This window comes from Callorhinus ursinus, unplaced genomic scaffold, assembly GCF_003265705.2.
Source record: "Callorhinus ursinus isolate GAN/ISIS: 27379988/994484 unplaced genomic scaffold, GSC_fseal_2.0 scaffold25, whole genome shotgun sequence".
In the NCBI taxonomy this organism is placed as follows: domain Eukaryota; kingdom Metazoa; phylum Chordata; class Mammalia; order Carnivora; family Otariidae; genus Callorhinus; species Callorhinus ursinus.
In genome coordinates this window covers 17,159,981-17,183,262 of record NW_027397087.1, presented here as the reverse complement: position 1 = coordinate 17,183,262, position 23,282 = coordinate 17,159,981, and the positions used below count along the sequence as shown (strand labels likewise).

Below are 23,282 nucleotides of genomic sequence, written 5' to 3'. Positions count from 1 at the left end.
TCAAATCCATGGACAAAAAAAAAAAAAAAAAAAACCAATTACTACAGAATATATGTAAGGGGTATTATTAGCTATATAGTACATGTGCCCCTTTCCTGTTGTTCCACTTTCAAATTGACTGAAATCCAAAAATGTCATTGTACAAAATTTATATTTCACTAAAAAAAAAAATTTAAAACATCGAACAAGGCACAGTGCTGTCTGCCAGATCATCTCCCACCCAGAAGTACCTTCTGGTTTCTTCTCCCTCATGTATTCCGACCTCTCTAGTACAGCTACTGTTTATTCATTTTTTTAACTCACTAAGCTGTATTAATCTAATCACAGCATCTTCCAAGAGCCTCATTCCTTTAGGCTTACATGCCCACTATCTCAGGCCATATTTTTTTTTTTTCCAGTATAGACTGGAATGTGTTCCATTTTATTGCCTGATTTTTTTTAATGTCTTAGGTTTTATATCTACACTCCAAAAATTGAAGAATTCCAAAGGCTGACATTTTTATTACATCAGTCTGTTTACTAATTTCACATATTACCAAGCTGGCATCTTCCCATGGCTCTGAATGCAGCATCCTACCGGTGTCCTTGTAAGCAGTCTGCTGGCCTGAGCCTGGGGTTTCGGTGCCTGCCATGGTGAACAGTTTGGGAGCCGCCAGCAGACGGAGGGGATCATCCAGAGAGACAGACGTGGCCTGTGCTACTCTGATCCCCAGCAGCTCCTGGGTGTTAAAACAGTGGGTGAGCGTGAAGGGACGTGAATGGGAGGCTCGGGGGGTGGCGGGAGGGTGGTGCTCCTGCCACGGAGGGAGGGCTCCTGCTGGAGTGAACATGGGTGTGGGGGTGGCACAGGGGGCACCCAGGGGACGCTGCTGCGTATAGGGGTGCAGACAGGCAGAACCCAGCTGGGCCACGCAGGTGACTGCCTGGGAAAGGCAGGGCACGGGCCTCGTGCTGAGTTCAGAAGGTGCTTGAGTGCATTCCATTCAGCAGGTACTTCGTGCGTCCTCACGACGTGCCAGTGTGTACCCTGAACCGATAGAATCTGGGCGTCCAAGAATGAGAAAGCACACTCCACATCATCCATTCAGTTATTCATTTACAGACATTTATTGAGCAACTTGTACATGGCAGACGCTGCCCTCGTTGTGAGGGTACGAGTCCTCCGAGCATCAGTCCTGGAGTAACTCAGTGCCGATCACAGTGCAGCACTGGAAAAGGACTACGCTGGACTTGTGTGCGAGGGCTCCCCTTCCTGGAAGGACATGAGTGCTAGCCCAGAGCACAAGGAGAGAGGGGTCTTCAGCCGGAGCAAACCGTCACCGCGCCTCTACCACTTGGGCAGGGATCCATTGCATTCAGCTGTGGTCACAAGGGGCCAACGCACCAGCCCCAGGGAGAGCCGACTGGATTTCTGGGACTGATTGGCTGTCACCTTCCTGTCACCTTCCTGTCTTCAGCCAGCTGGGCTAAGGCAGAGCCATCCATGTGAAGGGATGAGACACCCTGTGGCGTCTGATTTCAGCATGTCCTCTGACTGACATCCAACAAGCAGGCATCTGCTGGGAGGGCTGGGATGAGGTGGACAGAGCCAGGGGGTCTGTGTATGGGGCTCCTCCTCGGTGTCTCCCACCACCACCTGGCTTAGGAAGGGGCAATAGAAGAGAATCCTGCTATATGCCAGTAGACCCCTTTGGACACCTTTTCCCCCATCACGCAGCCTGCTACTAGGTTATTTGTTATTTTCCGTAGATTAGAACATAGTGTTCGTTGATCATGTATCTGTGAATGGGAAAGGGCATATGCCTGGGAGAATGTTTGGCAGAATATATACATGGTGACTGTGATGCATGATGGGGTTGTGGGGGGCTCATTTTCTTCCTTTGGTGTATGCATCTTTTCTGACTTTTCTCAATACTTATTAATCATTTTTTGTAATATTGTGAAAGAAAATATTTTGAGAAATAGATACTTGGTCTCCCCTCTTAAAATAAAACAAGAATAGTATTCAAAATTACACCAGTGGATGGTGTTTATCACTTTATTCCTGAGAGTGATCTATCATTCACAGCAGCTACCTACTTTGTGGGTGCTCTAGGGAAAGAAAAGAAAAATCTAGAGAGCTTAAAATAGTTTAAAAAAATCATAAGTATGTGTTGATTTGGGGGGATTATTGCTCTTCTACACATGAATAAACATTAAAGAAATTGATTCTCCACTCATCCCCGGTCTCAAAACACAACACTTGTCACAAGTGGGTTTATGGGTGAGTTTTACTAAACCTTTAAAAAACAAGAAGGCGGGGCACCTGGGTGGCTTAGTCGGTTAAGTGGCTGCGTTCGGCTCAGGTCATGATCCCAGGGTACTGGGATCAAGCCCCGCGTCAGGCTCCCTGCTCATCGGAGAGCCTGCTTCTCCCTTTCCCTCTGCCTGCCACCCTGCCTACTTGTGCTCTCTCTCTGTCAAATAAATAAATAAAATCTTAAAAAAAAAACCCAAAACAAGAAGGCTACACAGTCCATTTCATGAGGCTAGTTTACTCGAACATCAAAATCAGACAGGGACTGTACTAGGAAAAAGTTATAGGCCAATCTCACCTTTGAGCATAGTTGCAAAATGCTAAATACAATACTTAGTATGGAATTCCTCTGTATATTATATACGTGTATATTCATACATACTATATATATAACGTACATATGTAATATGCATTATGATGAAGTGGGGCTTGTGGGAAAGCAATGATGATTTAAATCAGAAAGCCGTTTAATAATTGGTTAAATTCACATATTAAAAGGGATAAACCATATGGTGATCGTCATAGGTACAAAGTATTTGATAAAATTAGATACACATTTCTACCTTCAAACAAAGTCTTATTAGCAAAACAGAAGCAGATGGAGGATTCTTTAATTTGATAAGTGGTATCCATCAAAAACCCACAACAGAGATTATATGTGGCCAGGGTGGGGGGCAGGGAGGATTTTAGAGGCCATTCTGTTAGTCGAGAACAAGACAGGATATCAAATAGCACCCTTACAAGTCAGCATACAAGGCAAGAAAAAGAAACAGGAGGTAGAAGATTATTTTGTGAGGCAGTGTAGTTGTCCAAGTAAAAAAATCTGAGAAATGCTACATAAAATCAATTAGAACTAGTTACAGAACTCACAAAATTTCTCAGTTGGAGATACATGAATCAATTGGGTTCCTATATATCACTATAACCATTTAGGAACTATAATAGAAAAAAATTATACTTGCAGTAGCAACCAAAACACTGTGGTACCCAGAAGTAAATCTAATGAAAGGTATATAAAAGTTTCATGGAAATGACTCTTAAAGCGTTATCGAAGGACACAGAAGATCTGACTAAATGGAGAGATATATCATGCTAATGGGTGGGAGGCTTGATATCATAAGGATACCTGTTTGCTCTGGATTAATACAGGGTGTTCGTGGCATTTGGTCAAATGATCTTAAAATTTATATGGAAGAGCAAAGGCAAGAACAGTCAAGACCATTTCTAGGAAGAATAAAATGGTGGGGGGGATCTTCCCTACGGCCTATCAAGACTTACTCTGAGTTATAGTAGTTAATACAGTGTGGTGCAAGCACCGAAATAGTTCAGTAGAACAGAGTAAAGGACACAGACCTGCACAATTTGGAAATTTGATTAGAAAAAGGTGGCCTAACAGGTCAGTGGGACAAGGATGAACTATTCAATAAATTGAACAAATTGTGAGGAGAAAAAGGTACCTCATGCAATATGCACAAATAAATGCCAAATGGATTAATGACCTAAATGTGGGAAACAAAACCTTAAAACTTCTGGAAAATATATGACACTCACTTCTCACCTCATGGCAGGAAAGGATTTCTTAAAATGAGATACAAAACGCACTTAACAATAAAGGAAAACATTGATAAATTTGACTTATGTTAAAAATATTAACTTCTGTAGGACTAAAGACACCACAAATAAAGTGAAAAGGTAATGCTACAGACTGGAAGGAGATAGTTGCAACTCATGTGATCAGCAGAGGATTAGAATCCACAGCATATTAAAGGCTCCTGCAGGGGCACCTGGGTGGCTCAATCAGTTGAGCATCTGCCTTTGGCTCAGGTCATGATCTCAGGGTCCTGGGATCGAGCCCCACGTCGGGCTCCCTGCTCGGTGGGAACTCTGCTTCTACCCCTCCCCCTGCTTGTGCTCGCTTGCCCTCTCTCTCTCAAATAAAATCTTAAAAAAAAAAAAAAGAATTTCCCAAAAAATAAGCCAAAAAAAGCCGTCCAATCCAATGGGGGGGGGGGGGGGGGTCGGGGAGAGGAGTTAGTAAATTCTATGAATAAGCAATTCACAGAGGAAAGACCTGAATGCTCAATATACACAAAAATACATTGAATTTCACTAGCAGAGAAAGATCTATTAAAACAAGATACTATTTTGTACCTATCAGATTGGCAGAAAATTAAAAGGTGGCCTATTTGAGGTGTTGATGAGGAAATGGAACTGCAGGCACTCACAGGCTGCTGGTGAGAGTGAAAATTAGCGCTGTCTTGCTGCAAAGCAACCGGCAGCCTCCAGCCCAGGAGCCGGCAGGCACATTCTAGATGTAGAACCCAGAAGACTGTCGTGTGTGTGCACAGAGAGACAGGTCTGTGGACTTTATTGCTTGCAGAAAGGGGAAAGAACTTAAATGTCCATCATCAGGAAACATGGAGACATCGTATATTCACGTAAGCAACTAAATGACTAGATTCGATAAATTTTGAAAGCATGATATTGAATGAAGAGTTGCAGAAAAATCTGTGTAGTATGACACCCTTATCTGAAGTTTAAAAATACTCTAAACAATATACCGGTGATGCATGCTTCCTCATGAGGCAAAACTGTAAAAACGTGGAGGAGACAAAGACACATCAGCTTCCGAAGTGCAGTTAGATCTGAGGAGATAGAAGGGGAGAGAGGGAGCTGAAAACAAAGGGCTTTTTACCTCGCTCTGTCTCTGAGGACAAAATACTGAGATTTGTCCCATCTGGGCAGTGGCCCAATGACTAGAGTTTGTTAGATTATCTTCTATTCTGTCTACATACTTGAAATGTGTCATGATTTTTAAAAAATTAATTTTTCTGAGGGGGGGAAACCATTTCCATTTTCAAGTGGGCAGTAATTCAAAACACCTTTAAACTAATTGATGGTTGTCACTTGCGAATGGCAGTTTAGTGTGGAGGGGTGAAGCATGGGACTCTGGGGCCCTCTTCCGGGTGTGAACCCAGCTCTGCCACTTCCTGAATGGTGGCTTCACACAAGCTATTTAATCTCTCTGCTGTGGATTCCTTGGATGGAAGACGTCAAATGCCATTGCTGATGTTGATGATGATGTTGATGATGATGATGATGGTGTGTGCTCATAGAGTTGTCGCAAGGGCATGATGAGTTCGTGTGCATAAAGCACTGCGGAAGGGGACTCTGTTATTACGCCTGGATGTGATCTACCATCCAGAGAGACACCAGTTACTTACTAGATGCAAGGGAGAGTGGGGGAGGGGATGAATAAGCTTTGTTTCAAGAAATCATGTAAGTAGACGTTGTGTTTCGTGATGGTTGCTCTTCTACTGCAGTAAGACAAAAATCTCTCTCAGATCTCCAAAATTAACCTGTGGAGTTGGGAGATGATTCAGCCCCCAGTGACTTCACACGCATCTGCCTCAGTTAGCTCTGGTAAGTAAAATCATCACTCATTCACTTTTCAGAGCTGGCTGTAAATCAATAGGAAAAACAAAATCCATCTGTAACTCTGTTGAAGTATATAGAATTCCCTCTAAAAATGAAAGCAACATCTATCTTGAAGTTTTGATGAATACGTGGTATTGTTCTATCACATAATAAGAATGGCTTTTTTTGTATTTAGAAAAAATGATGAAGTGTAAATCTCCTCACTAGATGGGGATTTAAATTGAAGCCTATTTAATGTCTCAAATAAGTGAGAAATCACAGACATTCAGGAGCCAAGGATGATTTTCTGAAAGCATATGCCAGAAGACAAAGATGGCGGGCTTTGTCTGGAGTTGATCTGAACTTGGGCCCAACTGCAGTTGTGCTGCTTACTAGCCCCATAGCTTTGAGTGAATTACTTAAATCTGCTATGGCTCAGATTCCTCATCTGTAAAATGAGACTCACCATCCCTCTCTTGAAGAACTCTTGTGAAGATCAAATACGTGGTATCCACCACCCCAGGTATATAATCTGTGCTCAGTTAATAGTATCTGTGACATGATTATTAGTTGACTAGTTGCTCAGTGCTGATGGGTGGGTTGATTGGAGGGGTCTAAGACAAAATGAGATAATGAGAGTAGGTCTTACAGCTGACCCTGCCAATCTCTCTTCACCTTACTTGGAACAGTAAGTTATTTCAAGGCCCAGGAATTTTTAGGTTTGTTTGGTTTTCAGTTTTTGGGTTTTTTTCCAGGAATTTTTTGAAATAAAAAAACTTGGTCTTCTCCTTAAAGATAATCAAATGCTATTTTTAAAGAGTAATTATTCAGGACACCTGGGTGGCTCAGTAGGTTAAGCGTCTGCCTTTGGCTAAGGTCATGATCCCCAGGTCCTGGGATCAGGTCTCCACATCAGGCTCTGCTCAGCGGGGAGCCTGCTTTTCCCACTGCCTGCAGCTTCCCTTGCTTGTTCTCACGTGCACTCTCTATCTCTCTCTCTCTGTCTCTCTGACAAATAAATAAGTCTTTAAAAAAAAAAAGAGTAATGATTCAGTGCAAGGTGTTGCAACAATCAGAATCAGCTCTCCTGTAAGAAGTGTCCCATTTTGACTACCATTTTTTTTCTGTGTCTTTGCACAGCATCCTGAAATGTCCAGTACAGCTGGGAAGATTCATCATGCTTGGTCCCCCAAAAACACTCAAATCATTTCTAAACCACTGGATGAATGACTCTCGAGGACTGAGCAGCCACCAAGGGCAAAGCCCAAACTCTGTGCCTGCTCCCAGGCCTGGGCCAGAGGCAAGATTTCCAACCAAGCCTGAGCTGGAGGCAGAACGACTGGCCAGTGTGACACTACTTACTCCCCATTTGCTTGTCTGGCAACTCGGTCCTTCTTCCTTCCACCCTCCCTCCCAGTCTTGCCATACCTAAGCCTGCCTCTCATTTCCTACCCTCATTTTTCATTTACTAGGAAGGGCAGTTTGGTGGTGGGCCCAACGAGGGGAGAGAGAATCCCTCGGAGGGACACAGTGTGGCTCTGACTGAAGTGATTCCCAGCAAGCTGTGAATAGAGACTGTACTTTAACCAGCTAATTTTAGATAGTTGAATTTTTAAGGAAGAACCTGTTTATCTCTCAGGATCCCCCACAGACAAATTCTTTAGGGAAGATGGGTCTTTTCACTGGCTCCTGCTTGATGCAAAGGGGTAGAGTTTGGGTGGAAAAATAGGAAGCTCAGGGTGGGACAGGTGGGTGTGAGGTGCCTACTGGACAGGCTCCCGTGACCTTCTCCACCCAGATTCCCCTAGAGCCCCTGGAACTCAGTGTGCTAAGGACTGAATTCATCCACCCCACAAGCTCCTAGATGCCTCGTTCAGTTGGTGGTGCCTTCGTTGCTCCCCGCCCCCCAGTTTCCCAAGCTAGGAGAAGCCCTCAACGTCATCCTCGATTCATCCCTGCCCCCGCCCACACTCATCTGTGCTGTTCCTGAGTGCCCCTCCCCATCACCCATAGGACAAGCTAAAATCAAAATCACAGTGCATTTCACTGTCTTACTAATTGCCATGGCTTCCTAATACCTTGGGGAATATCTCAAGGCAAGTAAAATGTTTCAGATCGTCTTATTAGAATTTTTGAAATTTTTATGGCCTATTTCTTGTCAATCTGATTAGATCATTACTTTTACCTTATAATTTGGCTGTGGGAAAGCTCTTACGATGAGGAGGATAATCGTCAGCTCTGCCATTTCCTTGCTGTTCACTTATGCTGGTATGATTAGTGTATTATCTTCAGTCCTCAGCTTGGTTGCTTGCAGGAATCTTCTGAAATCACTGGTCCATTTTGTGAGGGTTTAGTTAAAACTAAATAATATCATCACTGAGACTGTTTAACCAAGCACACATAAACAAATGCTGAAATATATCAAAACTTTTGAAAGGGGATAAACAAGTGAGGGATACACTAAATACCCTCCAAACCCTGAGTGGGGGACTTTCCCCACTTCCCTTAGAATGCCACCCGCCAGTGGGTACCCCAGTCAGCCTGCATGTTCAGTGTTAGGAAAGCTTCACTTCTCTCCTAAGAAAACAAGGAGGCAGAAACAGAGGTTCTAATATTTTCATTTTGCACACCATGCAGTGTTACCTGGCAGAGGCTGCTGCCCGGCACATCACAGTGACCCCACCTGTAGGACCCACAGGCTGCTTGCTTCTTACCGCAGTAGTGGAAATTGAGGGGACCTCAGGTCTCAGCCGCAGAGGTGAACCCAGGAGGTATGCGCTCAAGGCAGGTGACTCTCTTTGGAGGGGTGGGAGAGGCCCAGCCCCGAAGAATGCTCAAGGATATGCTGGACTGACCTGCAGTCAGCAAAATGCATTCCTAACCCTCCCATGCCATCCAAGTTTTACTGTGATGCCTTTTAAGACATCCCAAAATACCTTTTTTAAGTCCCAAAAATGCCATCTCATTCAAGTATGAAAGGGACTAGACCAACAAAGGCTTTTTTTCATGGGCTCCCAAGCTTTGATCATTTCTCTGTGGAGAGAGGGGAGGATCCAAGTTTTTGCTTGTCCCGAACCCAAAGACCCCACCATCACTCAATGATTTTGTTTCATTGTACCTCCTCCAGCGCCATGTTTTTAATATTCCAGCAGTATATAAGCCACAAGGGAAGGACAGCGGTTTCTAGTTTGACTCCACTGGAGATGCAACAACTCAATTAGTAATCTTTCTGGAAACCATAACTCTGTTAGGTTCGCATTTCGAAACACTACTTAAGGTTGCTTAATAGTTTGTCCCTGTAGCTACATGGGGACAAACAAGAACTGAAGCAGAGGCAGTGTCTTCTCTAGAAGGTATTTTGTCCCATCCTGAAGACCACCTCACCCCCAAAGCCAGCCCCTTCCTCATCGTTCACACAGAGGACAGACAAGGAAGCAGGAAGGGTGGGGAGACACTATCAGTCTCCCCACTGGCTCCTGGCCCCTTATCAGTAGTGAAGGAGGGAGCCCGAGGGACATGACCAGTGCAGCCAGCTTTGCTGGGTGCATGTGCAGGTGAACAGAAAGACAGGTGCTCATCATGAAAGTTCCAGTAGTTTGTGAGGCTGCTGCATCTGAAGGAGGCTTGCTTGAACTTTCTCCCCAATAGTCATGTATAAGTGATTGCGTGCCAGAAATTTGGACTACCGCTAATTGCCCTCTGCTCGGGGTCTTGCCCCTCCCACGTTCCTTGGACGCTGGGTCTCCTGCTTTGACAGATGGTGTGGGTTTTTTTGTTGTTGTTTAAGATTTATTTATTTGACAGAGACATAGCGAGAGAGGGAACACAAGCAGGGAGAGTGGGAGAGGGAGAAGCAGGCTTCCCGCAGAGCAGGGAGCCCGATGCGGGGCTCGATCCCAGGACCCTGAGATCATGACCTGAGCCGAAGGCAGACGCTTAATGACTGAGCCACCCAGGCGCCCCGGACAGACGGTGTTTTGCTCTGGGTACCGTCTCCACTCCTAACTTCTACTTCCCACTTTTAGCTGACTCTCTTCCTTGCCATCATCATCTTAGGCTGTTTACAGAAGTGACGTGATCCTGTGTGTACCACTGGCTAAGACAGATAATTTCCAATTTTATTATTTTGACACAGCCATCCACACTCGCATTAACTGGAAGCAGAGAAGTTACAGAGCCCCGAGAGTAGGAAGAGAAGGGTGGAGTCTGTCCCCCAGGCCCTCTGTACTTCAGCACATCCTGGGCAGATGCTCAGAGCGCTTCATCCCTCATAACCAGCATTTGCTTTATTTTTCCCAACGTGTACTACCTGCTCTTACCACGCTAGAGCTCATCTGCCTCTTTTCTGCCCACTCACCCAGCTCGGTAAGATCTTCCTGCTGTGTATCACCACCAGTTTGGCATTTCACCATCTGGGAGAGCTTAGTGTTGTCTAGAAATGTGGAAACATCCCTTGTACTACGGCTGGACATCATTTATAGAAGCATCAACTCAGGCCGGCCCCAGCACTTTCCTGTTTAGTGAAGGACCTGCTTAAATTATCTTTTGCTTTCTCTCTCCGAACTAGTTGGCTACCACTGTCATGCAGTCTCCCAACATAGCTCTGGAACTTTTCTTTTCCTTGTAAGTATTCTAAGAGGGCTTATTCTAAGAGCACGGACCTCACATTGCTCTCACTGGAGCTTTTCCATCAATCTTGGTGTAAGAAAGCCCCTGTTTGTGGCACAGCGATCAGTTTCACAGCCTCCATCTTGTCTCTTGGTACCAGTCAGGGGAGCTATATAGTAGCTGAATGATCACATTTTTGTCTCTGTTCTCAGAGATTCTGAGGTGTTGTAAACAACTCATTAGCTTTCATGGCTGGGGAATGGGAACTTTTGTACGAACACGGTTAAGAGAATTATCCCTGGCCAAAACAGCCTTCCAAAGGCTTGTACACGGCAACGAGGGGACAGTTTTCTCCAAGACCTAACCTGGATCTCTTGATGTTTTCCCAAAACAAATATGTGTCCACCGGTTAGGCCTGTTTCCCCAAATATCCAAGTACACTCCTGACCTTGGCGCCCAAAACTCACATTCTTCCTCTCAGCCAGCACTCTTCCTCCCTGATCACCCACATAGTCCCCCTGCAGAAGGTTGAGAGAGAAGAAAGGATGGAAGGAAGCAGTCCGAAGATCTCTCTGTGCAAAAGTCTTCTGAATAGGACTGCCCCTCTGGCTCTCCTTCATTGTTACACACCCTCCCTTTAATCATGCACACCTGTTGGAGACGTTGGTTCTCCTCACCCCTGCCCAGCAGATCCCTGGGAGTTGTAAAAGTTGACCAGAGTGTCTTGATTTTATTTCTCTCAATCCTATCCCGGCATTTTTCATAATATATACTGCAAGATGATTGTGTGTGTGTACAAATTTTGTAAGGCTCAGTAAGTTTGAGAGTAGGAAGACTAAACAAAACTACACAGGTGTCTTTACAGTGGGACATCTCAAAGCCTTTAATAAGTTATCCGGTACGGCAAAGCCTCAAGAGCCAGCCATAATCTGTGGTCACCCACAAGCTCATTGTAACTGACCACAGACCCTTCTCTCCCAGAGCACCTAGCAGGACAAGTGTTCAGTCGGATCCATGTCGGGGCATGTCCCGATCAGTGGGTCTTACACGCAGCACGTCAGAGTCACGTAGGGAGCTTGGGATTACTAGCCCTCTCCTGAAGATTTTCATACTGGCAGTCTGGGGTAGAGTAGGAGAATTTACTTGTTTGTTGTTGTTTCTTAAAGCTTTCTTGGTAATTTTGGTGATCCTTGGGTTCCCCTGCTGTAGACTCTTGATATTTTGGGCTTCAGAGACGTTACACCTGTGACCCTCCTGAGCCCTCACCCTGGAGGGCTGTACCCTAAATCCCTGTATAGGTAAATAACACATTCTTATACAATAGAGGTGGCTGAAAACTTAGCAGGAAAACCAGCCTTTGTGATTAGGGGGAAATTACCAGCCTGTATCTTTGGCTTTAGAAGCCAGTTTGTAACATGGTAGCCACCCCCATCTATCCACATTCAAGTCTGCCTTTAGCCATCCCCAGCTGTTCTCACTCAAGCCGTTCTGGGCTATTTCACATGTTTCTGAATTTTGTTTCATTTGTCTGTGTCTCCCGTCCCTGCAGGACCATATTCAGAGTGGGACCCAAATGGATATTTTGGAGGGATTTCCCCCGTAGCACTTCATATAGAGCCAGACTAATAGGAAGTGTTCAATAACTGCAGAGCAACCAAAGGACAAAAGGGACTTTGCCCAAAATGAGCAAACAAGGGTTAAGTTTAATTACAGAAATAAAAAGCAAGTAGAGAGGGGCGGTAAATCGGTAAATGTGGTAATATGAGTGTACAACTTACCTGCTGAGATGATAGCGTCTTGAATGGCAGGTATGTATGATTTTCTGCCATCCTCTGAAATTTTTATTACTTCTCTGTTCTTCAATGTTTAACTCAGTGATATATGCCTCACTGGTGGCTTCGGATTAGGGTGACCCACTTGTCCCAACGTGCCTGCCACTTACCTAGTTCCAGCACTAAAAGTCAGCTATATGGGAAACCCCTCAATCCTGGCAAACCAGGGCAGTTGGTCACTCTACTCAAAAGACAAAAAGAATTCCCTGACCAGATAAACTTGGGAAAAGCTACATCACGTCTATCCACGTGAATTATTGCTGCTATTACAAAGCAGATTACCACAGACTTAGTGGCTTCCAACAACACAGATTTATCCTCTTACAACTCTAGAGATCAGAATCCTAAGTGGGTTTTACAGGGCTAAAAATCAGTGTTATCCTCAGGGCTGCATTCTTCCTGGAGGCCCTAGGGGAGATTGTGTTTCCTTCCCTTTTCCAGCTTCTAGAAGCTAGCCACATTCCTTGGCTGGTGGCTCCCTCCTCCATCTCCAAAGCCAGCGATCACATCACTCTGACCCTTTACTTCCACCATCATGGACCCCTCTGGCCCACTCTCTCCTGCCTCCCTCCTTCACTTTGAAAGACCCCTGTGATTGTATCAGGCTCGCTGGATGATGCAGGGTAATTTCTCCATTTCCAAATCCTTACACTCAGTCCCATCTGCAAAGTCTCTTTTGCTGGGTCACACTCACAGGTTCCAGAGACTAAGACACGGACATCTTGGGGGGGGGGCGTTATTCTCCCTACCACACCCAGCCCTCTCAGAGAGTTGATAAAACACCTTAATGTATTAAAGGAGTGTTTTAAAGTCTCACAGGAAAAGAAATCTGTCTAATGGCTTAACCCAGTATTTTCCAAACTTATTTGGTCAAGAATCTCTTTACCCCCAGAGAGTACTACTTATCACCTCTTGGAACTCTACTGCTCTCACCGAAGAGGAGAATTCCGTGTAGTGTTCACACTGCCCAGAGTCCAGAGACCTCCCATGTGATGTGCAGATGAGGACGATTTTGAGGGAATTGATTTATAGATCCAACTCCTCTTTCTCACCTCAATACATACTCTTTTCACACTTTCCTGCCTGAGAAACAGCCTGAGGTCAAAGCATGGTGGACCTCTCTCCTTTCCACTGTTTTTAGTCAGAGTTCTCACCCATGAAGACTCTTACAGGGACAAATATATCACCCTGGGGTGCAGAACCTTCCTGGTCAGACACAGGGAGGACGTGGCGCTTTGGTGTTCGTGGTGCCTCTTTGAAGACACCAAACCCACCCCTACACATCTCATTTGGAGGTGCATCTCCAATAAAAATTTATTTTTTATGTTTAGTGTTTATCAACATTTTAATATTTTATATTGTACCCCAAAATAACTCACTCTAGAAGAAATGTTTTAAGGCTTGGAGATTTATGATCATTGGAATCGTCTTTTAATTTAAATTTCAATTTGTATGCATCCTTTGGCTGTAGAGAATTATGATGAATTGATCAAATAAAACATTTTCAAGCATAAAAATATATTAAGTTAAAATTCTCTGGGTGTCATGGAATAGAGATACAATTTCAAGGGGGGCAAAAGAACAATGTAACAGTTCTAATTTTTTTAAAGATTTTATGTATTTGACAGAGAGAGAGAGAAAATGAGTACAAGCAGGGAGAGCGGCAGGCAGAGGGAGAGGGAGAAGCAGGTTCCCCGCTGAGCAGGGAGCCTGATGTGGGGCTCAATCCCAGAACCCTGGGATCATGACCTGAGCTGAAGGCAGATGCTTAACCCACTGAGCCACCCAGGCATCTCTAACATTTCTAATTTTTAAAGAAGAGCTTGTGTTATATCACTGTAGTGCTATGTAATACTGGACATATTTAAAAGAATGATTTGACAGGCTAATTTTTAAATACTCACTTTATAATATGTAGAAGTTATATCTATTTACAAATTATAACTGTTTAACCTTAAGGTGAAAAATACTTGCTGTCAAGTTAAGGGTGCAAGGAGGTGCGTAGTTTTTCAAAATTCTTATGGGAATATATGAGCAAAAGGTGTGACAGCTACTGGTCCAGAGAAGAATGTTGGGATTGCTGGAGGGGAAAAGACTAGGAAGGAAGCCTTGATAAAAATGGCAGCTTCAGCCACCAGTGAGAACCAAGAAACACCTGGCGCAGTGCCAGCCCGCACTCCCTTCCTCCCCCAGCACCTGCCCTGGGCCACCAGTGCGTGAAGCACTGGGCACATGGTAGGGCTTAGACACAGGTCCTGGCTCTCACAGAGCGTACATTCTCGTGGCCGTCTATGCATTTGATCTGCTGCTTCTGTGTCACCCTGTGCTTGCTGCATTTCTAGAGAGCCTCTTAATGCACCTCGTTCTCAGGCAGCTTTTAGGAGGAGCTATATCTACAAAGAAATGACTCATTTATATATATATATATATATTCTAGAAGAGATCCATCTAGATTCCATTGTTCCCATCAGAATAATAACCTGAGTAGGCATACACCTATTTTAGTGCAGGGCCACTATTTAAGTCTTAAATCTTCTTCTGTGGGATTGATTTCTTCTTCTTCTTTTTTTTTTTAAAGCATACAGCATAGTCTTCTGAGCATCCTTAATACTTGTAAATATTTGTCTTTGGAATATGAATTTTTTTTAAGATTTTATTTATTCATGAGAGAGAGAGGCAGAGGCAGAGGGAGAAGCAGGCTCCCCAAGGAGCAAGGAGCCCGATGCGGGGCTCGATCCCAGGACCTTGGGATCATGCCCTGAGCCGAAGGCAGACACTTAACCGACTGAGCCACCCAGGTGCCATGGAATACGAATTTGATGTTTGGGGAACAAAGGTCATTCACACAAAGATCTGGTGACCGTAGCAGATGGTCAGACTGGGCAGAAGTATTTTTTGCTACAAACTCTGGAGGGCATAAATCAGGAGGTCTAGACTTTCTCATGGTAAAGAAGAGTCAGGACATGCTGTTGGTTTCCTTTGCACCTCGACTGAAGGGAACATCCTGCCCATGTCAGGGTCACTTGACTGCGAAGTTGCTTGAACATTCTATGGTTTCAGACTCGAGAGAGAGAGAGAGAGAGCTCCCTGGGCTGTAGGGTGCCCATGGTCCCGACTACCTTACTGCTGCTGACCCTGCCACACCAACCCCACTCCAGCCTGCGCCCCTCGGAGCTGGCAGCCTGAGAAACAGCTAGAAGCCTGAGAGCAGAAGACACTGTCCTGGAAGGGCCCAGGGCTGAGGGAGCAAGGCAGGGCCCGTTGTGAGGGGGCAGGTGGGTGGAGGGAGTACATATGAGCCTTGTTTAAGTTGTGTGGGAGTGTTTATTGAGTCTGTCCATGAGACCTGAGCATCCGGGTGTTAATCACTGTCCACCAAGCGAATGAGTCCAGGGTGGGCAGAGCACGTGGAACATAAGGTGGGGTGGCCAGGCGAGGCTCGCAGAACCTGGCATGTATGGCCACGTGTCCACTCTGCCTGTCCTATCTGTCACTTCCCTGTGGCCACAGAGCACTGGATACAGTCTCTATGGATCCTAGAAGGGTCTTCAGTTCTCAAAGGAAAACTACTTTTTAATATAAATTTGCACTGTATTTTACTACCTTCTTCTTCTTCTGCACTGTTTCTCTGGTATTTTACCTAGAAGACACCATTTCATCCCTGTGCCCAGAACGGAGCTGGGTGCTGTGGGAGACACTGTCTCCGTCCTCGGGCAACCTGACTCTCCTCTGGAAGAGTAATAATACGTGTACCTACCGTAGAGAGATGGTCAGTGGGTTTCTGATGTCAGCTCTAGCTAATTGGCGACTTCATGGAGTAGTTCATCAAATCTAAGACACCATCAATTGTAAGAGACTCTTTTATGTGCTCTTAAGAAAGAAGAATGTGCTGCCAATTAAACTGTGAGTGACTGCTTTCTTTTTACTTAGAAATTTTGTACTTATTGAAGGATCCTTTTGGACTTACTTAGACATAGTGGGGGGGGTTAACATCTATTACTCTTGTTCATTCATAAAGTGGAAAAGAAGAGACATCAATTGACTTTGGTTGTTCTAAGCTGTTTCACATTCAGGGCACTACTCGTCTGAAGCATCTTTGACTTGGAGTTGTCTGTGTGTTTCACACACGGTGCCCTTCTGTTCTCTATGCCAACTGAGGGCGTTGGTGAGGCAATATTTCTCCAAGTGCCCTTGACTTTTCTCCCAAATCTCCGGCTCCTGTTGTGCAAATTGCTTTCCTATAGATAAAGACGACAACCACAGCACAAGTGCCCCCTGGGAACAGGGACGGTAAGACACATACCAATTTCCAAGATACGAAACGTGAAAAAGAAGACCCCTGAGACTCAAAATATGGATTCTGAGACTCAGTCAAAAAGACCGCCGTGATCAGCCTGGGTATGTCCGCCCTGCACATGGCGCTGGTGTTGGTACCACATGCTTGTCGTTAAGCAGTAATTTGCACAACTGAATGGTGGGGTTCTCTGTGAGCTAATAGGGTCAGGAAGGCACTGTGCATGAACTAGGTCTGGAAAGGTGAGATTTGGCCCGGAAAAGAGGAGACCCCTGCCAGAGAGGGAAGAGGGCGATTGAGAAGATTCAAGAGGGCAAACAAGCATGGTATGTGGAGAGGACAGTGGAGCAATCCCGGGCTTTGGTGGAGTTTGGTGAGGGAACGGTGGGATCTAAAGGCATGAGTTTTTGCTCTAGGAACCTAAGTTCAAATTAGTGTGTTTCCCTTGGAGAAACATAATAAATGGTTCTCATATTTCTATAACTTTTCTCTCTTTCCTCATGATAGGTCCCGACGTTTTTAGTTCAAAGAGCCTTGCCCTTCAAGCCCAGAAGAAGATCCTGAGCAAGATCGCCAGCAAAACCATGGCGAACATGTTGATTGATGACACCAGCAGCGAGATCTTCGATGAGCTCTACAAAGTCACCAGAGAGCACACCCACAACAAGAAGGAAGCCCACAAGATCATGAAAGACTTGATCAAGGTGGCAATCAAAATCGGAATACTCTACCGGCACAACCAGTTCAGCCAGGACGAGCTGGTCATAGTGGAGAAGCTCAGGAAGAAGCTGAACCAGACGGCCATGACCATCGTCAGCTTCTATGAGGTGGAATACACCTTCGACAGGAACGTGCTCTCCAAGCTCCTGCACGAGTGCAAGGACCTGGTGCACGAACTGGTACAGCGACACCTGACGCCCCGGACCCACGGGCGCATCAACCACGTCTTCAACCACTTTGCTGATGTGGAGTTCCTGTCCACCCTGTATAGTCTGGATGGAGACTGCCGGCCCAACCTCAAGAGGATGTGTGAAGGAATCAATAAATTGCTAGATGAGAAAGTCCTCTGAATGCCTTCTCTCCTCCTGGACTTTGCTGAGTTCCAGCTACAGCACCCGGTGTGGTCCAGGTTAGAAACCAGAAAACAGGAAACCCTCGTCCAAGATGCCCGTGCCCTGCCCTAGTTACCCGTCTGCTGTTGATGCCAGATTTCACTCAGGTGTGTTTCTCCCCTGAGCCCACTGACAAGCTCTGTACCTCCAGTCACCTTGGTCCGCCAGCCCGAAGGACACATCATCCCTTCTCAGCGGAAGGCTGCTGTGCTCATCAAGGTGAGCTCGCTTCATCTTGTGGAGTGGAAGGAGCCCTGGACCAGGAGATGGAGGACCTGGATCTGGCTCCCGGCTTCACCAGTCCAGCCATCCTCGGGATCCTGGGACCACGACGCTCGCCTGCCTCCCTCCCAGGGCTACTCGCAGGTTCAAATGAAGCAACGTACGTTCACGCTTTTGAAAACTCTAACGTAAGGTCTTATTATTTTCTCTGTGGAGTGTGAGAGGGACCCACCTGGATCTAGACTACTATGCAGCAGAGAAGAAAAGAATAACAGTATCTAGTGGGCCAGGTCTACAGTCTGTCTCCAGATGTGCTGTTCCAGGCACAAATGAATACAAAGGTATGAAAAAGCATAGCTGCAGACCGGAAAACTTTTCTCCGAGGGCTGTGTTTTTAGGTCCCCGGCGCCGATTGATGATGCCGCAGAGGGAGTCCTGCCAGCGGGGTGGGGGTGTGGAGAATTTCCCACGCCTGACACAGGGGCAGAGAACCGTGCCCCCTGCAGACCCGGCCTCCCCCTCCGAGGGGCGCCACCCCTGAGGTGCAGAGGGCACATCCCGGAAGCACGGGAGAGCGGGCAGAACGACCCCCTATCCCTCTCTCCTGGCCTTTCACAGTCCCATTGTGCTAGTTTCTTTGGTTCATCAATAAATTGAAACTACCCTTCGAACAAGAGGCTTTGGAGTTGTGATTTCAAAATAAATAAGATGCCTTGGAGTTAGATACAGTGTTAAGAACAATGGGATTGAAAGGCAGACAATGCCGAGCAGGACACTCAGACCCTGGGAGGGGAGGGAGCGAGAAGGGGGGCAGGGCCAGCTCGCTCACGGACATGTGGCCACCTTCTCTGACCAGCTCCCAGCCTCGTTTTCACGCTGTGGCTTCTGACATATTTTTATCAGTTCTTCACAAACATCAGGACAGGGTATTGTCTGCCTTCTCATGTTGTCTGCGGGATACCACGTCAGGAGACTTGCTTCCTGCATCACCTCCCATCCCACGCCGCTTCTTGTACCTGCTGATAATGTCAGAATACCACATTAGCTCAGCCCCTGGCTCAGCCCTTCAGAAGACGGTTTGTGGAAGGCTGTGAGGCGACATCCTGTGAGCCTCCAGTGGCCATGCCGCCTCATGTCAACATCAGTGCAAACCATCAGTTAAGTTCTTCAGCTGCCAGCACTCAAAAGTAGTGCATAGGAGGGGTGCCTGGGTGGCTCAGTTGGGTAAGCATCTGCCTTCAGCTCAGGTCATGATCTCAGGGTCCTGAGATCCAGCCCTGCGTCGGGCTCCCTGCTCTGCGGGGTCTGCTTCTCCCTCTGCTCCTCCCCCGAGCTCATGCTCACTCCCGCTCTCTCTCAAATAGATAAATTTTAAAAAATAAAATAAAAATCAGTTCATAGGAAGGATGTCCAGAAGGGAATAGGGACGTCAGTCAGCTCCCAGCCCCCCCTCGCAGACCTGAGGACTGAATGTTGATGCCCTGTGCCCATGTGGGCTGGGGAGGTCGTCCCGGCAATGGAAGCTGCAGCTGACAGGCTCCTCCCTTCCCAGTCGCCCACTAGACAGCAAGCAGCCCAGCAATGGCTGATTTTTCACATGGTATCCTCAATGCCTGCCTCGGTGTACTCGTCTGATTAAGGACTCCTTCCTAGGGCGCCTGGGTGGCTCAGATGGTTGAGCGTCTGCCTTCGGCTCAGGTCATGAGCCCAGGGTCCTGGGATCGAGTCCCGCATCGGGCTCCCTGCTCCTTGGGAGCCTGCTTCTCCCTCTGCTTCTCTCTCTCTCTCTCTCTCCCTCTGTCTCTCATGAATAAATAAATAAAATCTTTAAAAAAAAATAAAAGACCCTTCTTTAAAAAAAAAAAAAAGGACTCCTTCCTAGTTTGAGAGATGGTTCTAGAAGCAGCAGGTCCTTTTTTCACTAAGCAGCTACCCGGAGAATTCAGACCCACCAGGACTGGGTGGGACTATCTTCTGTCCATCTGAGAAACAGCAGGGAAGAAGGCGGGGTCCCCAGGTTCTCCCCACTCCAGAGGCCACCACACACATCAGTTTCTGACAGTTCGTTGAGTCCCTAAGGTAACTGGGTCCTCCTTGTTCTCATCAGAGAAGGACGAGCACTTCCACCAGCACATCTCAGCGAGTGCAAAAGCAGAGTGTAGGCCAAAATCTGTTCTGCTGCCTTAGACCCCACCCCGCCACTGAGGTAGCCAAGGGGCTCTCTAGCGCGTGGCCAGTTGGGTGTATCTCAAGCTTATCAACAGTAGTCAGGGGGAGTGGGCTACCCGGGCCCAAGTAACCCACACGCCTCTAAAAATAGCCCAAGTCAATGCCATGTGTACATTTTAAACATAACCATTGGCATATAAACTCAAGTGATTATCAAGTTTCATCAGCCAGCGAAAAAAGCTTACAAATTTCAAACACTTCACATAACAATCTAGTGAACCAAAAAAAGAATCGCATTATTGGTTTATCCTAAGGACTCTACCCACATCACTCTGTGGCCCTGAAAGGCTGTTTTGGCTGAAAAAAAATATATATACATATGACAGAGACCAGCAGATGCTAGATGCTTTCCAAAACAGGACTCTGTAGATGTGCATTTGTGCTCAGAACTCTACAAAATTTTCAATAATGAGGAAGTTAGAATATCCGCCTTCAGGTGGCACCAAAAAGAACACATATTTCAAGAGAAGCGCAGGACAAAATCACTCCACCGAGCAGGCCCGGCATGCACTTCAGAGAGCAGGGCCTGGCTCAGCAAGCAAGGGCGCAGACGACACTCATTCTTTAAGAGTGGGGGTGGCAGGAGCAGTCTGCCTCTGTCATCGGGACACATCCCTAGGTCTTCAGCCATCTGTGAGCACCCAGGTCTGTCACCTGGGAGGACCTCGGACTTGGGCTGAAATCCCCCATCCCTGGTTGTGTGTCTTTCCTCAGGCATCTGAGCCCTGCAGAAACACATTCCCTGCCGGCTGTGCCTGCCGTGTGTCCGTGTCGCCCTTCCTCCCTGGGTTTGCATCTGGTGAGTCTCGACACCCTCGGCACCTCCAGGTCTCTGCTCAGCGACAAATCAAAATGAAAAGACTCCTCCATCTGTGCTTCTCCTCCAAACTCCCACCTCCCCCATCTGTACATTCTTCAGAAGCAAATCAGTACATTCATTGGCTCCTCAATGAACTTCTTGCATCCATTTATATTTTAAAAAAAGAGAGAGAGAAAGAGCTCAGGGCGCCTGAGTGGCTCAGTCGGTTAAGTGTCTGTCTTCGGCTCAGGTCATGATCCCAGGGTTCTGGGATCGAGCCCTACATCGGGCTCCCTCCTCCATGGGGAGCCTGCTTCTCCCTCTCCGACTCCCCCTGCTTGTGTTCCCTCTCTCGCTGTCTCTCTCTCTCTCTGTCAAATAAATAAATAAAATCTTTAAAAAAAAAAAAGTTCAAATCAGGCCTGCGTGCCCCCTGTCCCATCATCTTTGGGGGCTGTTTTTTTTAATTCAGTAGGGTCTCAGGTATCAAGAGCAAAACCAATCAGTGAAAATTCTAGATCAGCTAACTTTGGCTGTGAGAACACAGCAGGAGCTGTCCAGTAATGGACAGGGACTTTGACAACGGAGTTCTGGTGGGTCCCCAAGGCCCTCCCAACTCCAAATTGTGTGGCCAGTTTCCCTTATTTAGTCTGACTATGCTATGGGGGCCACAGACCAGACCCACCTCCTGCTCTTTCCTTAGAGGGAGGTTTTTTGTTGTTAGGGGGAAGACTTCTACAACCCATTCCTCAAAATGGCATCTAGGAGTCCCTGAGAGTTCTGGCAGGGGCTCGGGGAAAGAAGGCATGGTAGCAGGGGAGAGGGAAGAGGCCATGAGTTCTAAAGGGGGTTTGGGATTTTTGTTTCATTCTGGCAACTTTTTTTTCTCAAATAACATCAATGTAAGTACTTTCTGAATCTTGTGGGGATGAGACTTTATAGCTGGAGGATGTTTCTCTTGGTGCTTACAGTGTCATTCATGCCGAATGATCAAGAATTTAACTGAATGTACTTTTGCAATGGGTCTGTAGGTCTTCAGGGTCCGTGGGTTTTCAATTTTGAGAAATGTTAACATATGAAAGTGCCGCCTTGTCCTCGACGGTGCCTTACAACAGTTGAGGGACACAGCGACGGGCTGCAGGAAGAGCCGGACTCCCACAAGTCCTGCCTGCCCTTTGAAACTGGCCAGGAAAATCTCCCACATAGAAACCAAAGAACTGGCCAACCCCTCCCGGCAATCCTAATAATGAAACTCCAAGGTACAAGAGAGGCCATCACTAGAGACCGCAGGCACTGTTCCCTCCAAGGAAGGGAACAGAGAAGTTGCCTGCACCCCCTCGCATTCTATCCCAGTGCCAGCTTTGCTAAAATGCAAAATCCCAGGCATGAAGAGGGTGCGTGGCTCCGGGAGCCCAGGAGCTAACTCCTTGGCTGAACTTAAGAAGAAAGCACATGGCACTCAGGTACTGGTGTCATCGAACTCCTCCACACCCAGAAGAAGGAAGAACCAGCCAGAGCAAGCCATCGCTCACTCCCCCACCCCCCAACAGCCCCTCAGTACTGCTACTAACCTGTCATTTCCCTTCTTTGTCCTTCTTTTGCAGTGCTGGGGCAGGGCTCTGCAGAGTAGGGGTCCTGGCCACCCACCCAGGCAGCCAGAGCTTGGGCAGCCGGGCCCCCCAGGCCGCGGTATAAAGCTCCTCCTTGCCGACTGCCAAAGCCCTTCTGGACCAGTTCCTAGGACAAGAGAGTCTGGGGTTTGGCTCCCGAGGAGGGGCTGGATGGAAGCCAGAGCTTGGCACGGAGCGGATGCTGGAGGCTAGCCGGGGAGCCGCAATCCGTTGTGTTGTGGAGGGAGAAAAGCACTCTTCCAGGCTCTGTCACTTGGGAAGGAGGAGCCTGTGGGCTGTTTCCCTCCGTATGACTGGGCTCCTTCCACCTCCCAGAGCTGAGTTTCCCTGGGGAGAAGGTCTTACTCCTTCAGTGGTGGGATGGGGCAGCCCCTACTTGGTGGTTCAGAAACAGCTACAACCTGATTTTAGAACTAGATGGTGGGTTTGGTTTGGGGGAGACAGGTGTCTGGGGGTTTGTTTTCTTTGTGGCTTTCCTAGGCAGTACAAAGTGTAGAACGTGGGACGAGCCATGAGTCAGAAGGTTTAGTCTCGGCTCACCTGCTATCTGGTGACTTCCTCATGCTTCGCCTCCCTCGGGCCATGAACATAGACAGAGCTGCCCAAGATCGCTAAGAACCCTTCTCATTCCACAGTTCTGTGTTCTGAGCATCATAGGAGAGCAGCTCTGGGCATTTTTTCCTTGTATGGTTCTTAGAAGGGAAACTAGTCATTAGTGAAATGAAGCAATAGCTTCCAAACAGACTGAGAAATGACTCAATAATCCCCTTCAGGACTTTTGATCCTAGATAGAAGTTCATGATTTTAGAGAGGAAAAGCTTTAAGCTAGAAAATGCAAGGTA

At 46.8% G+C, this 23,282-nt stretch overlaps 1 protein-coding gene and 1 long non-coding RNA gene across 6 annotated transcripts in view; one reads left to right on the top strand and one right to left on the bottom strand.

Moving 5' to 3' along the window:
- Positions 1-18,469, top strand: part of TNFAIP8L3 (TNF alpha induced protein 8 like 3) — a 35,797-nt gene extending 17,328 nt beyond the window's left edge. The window contains exons 1-3 of one of the 2 annotated variants that reach the window (XM_073876995.1): positions 5,648-5,719; positions 15,798-16,056; positions 16,955-18,469. In XM_073876995.1, the coding sequence (XP_073733096.1) occupies positions 16,038-16,056; positions 16,955-17,517 (582 nt within the window). In that variant the 5' untranslated portion in view covers positions 5,648-5,719; positions 15,798-16,037 and the 3' untranslated portion in view covers positions 17,518-18,469. Of the gene's footprint in view, positions 1-5,647; positions 5,720-15,797; positions 16,057-16,954 lie in introns of those variants that run through there. The other variant, XM_073876994.1, reaches the window with a different exon arrangement.
- On the bottom strand, positions 1,024-23,028 carry LOC141369999 (uncharacterized). Of its 4 annotated transcripts, XR_012373627.1 has the most exons (6): positions 22,981-23,028; positions 22,381-22,546; positions 7,899-8,043; positions 6,180-6,327; positions 4,858-4,941; positions 1,024-1,640 (listed from the first exon to the last, which is right to left on the bottom strand). It is a non-coding gene; the product is annotated as an uncharacterized lncRNA (long non-coding RNA). The 4 variants fall into 4 exon arrangements; XR_012373626.1 differs by lacking the exon at positions 6,180-6,327; XR_012373628.1 differs by lacking the exon at positions 1,024-1,640 and having other exon boundaries at positions 4,460-4,941.
- Between the last annotated feature and the right edge of the window lie 254 nt (positions 23,029-23,282).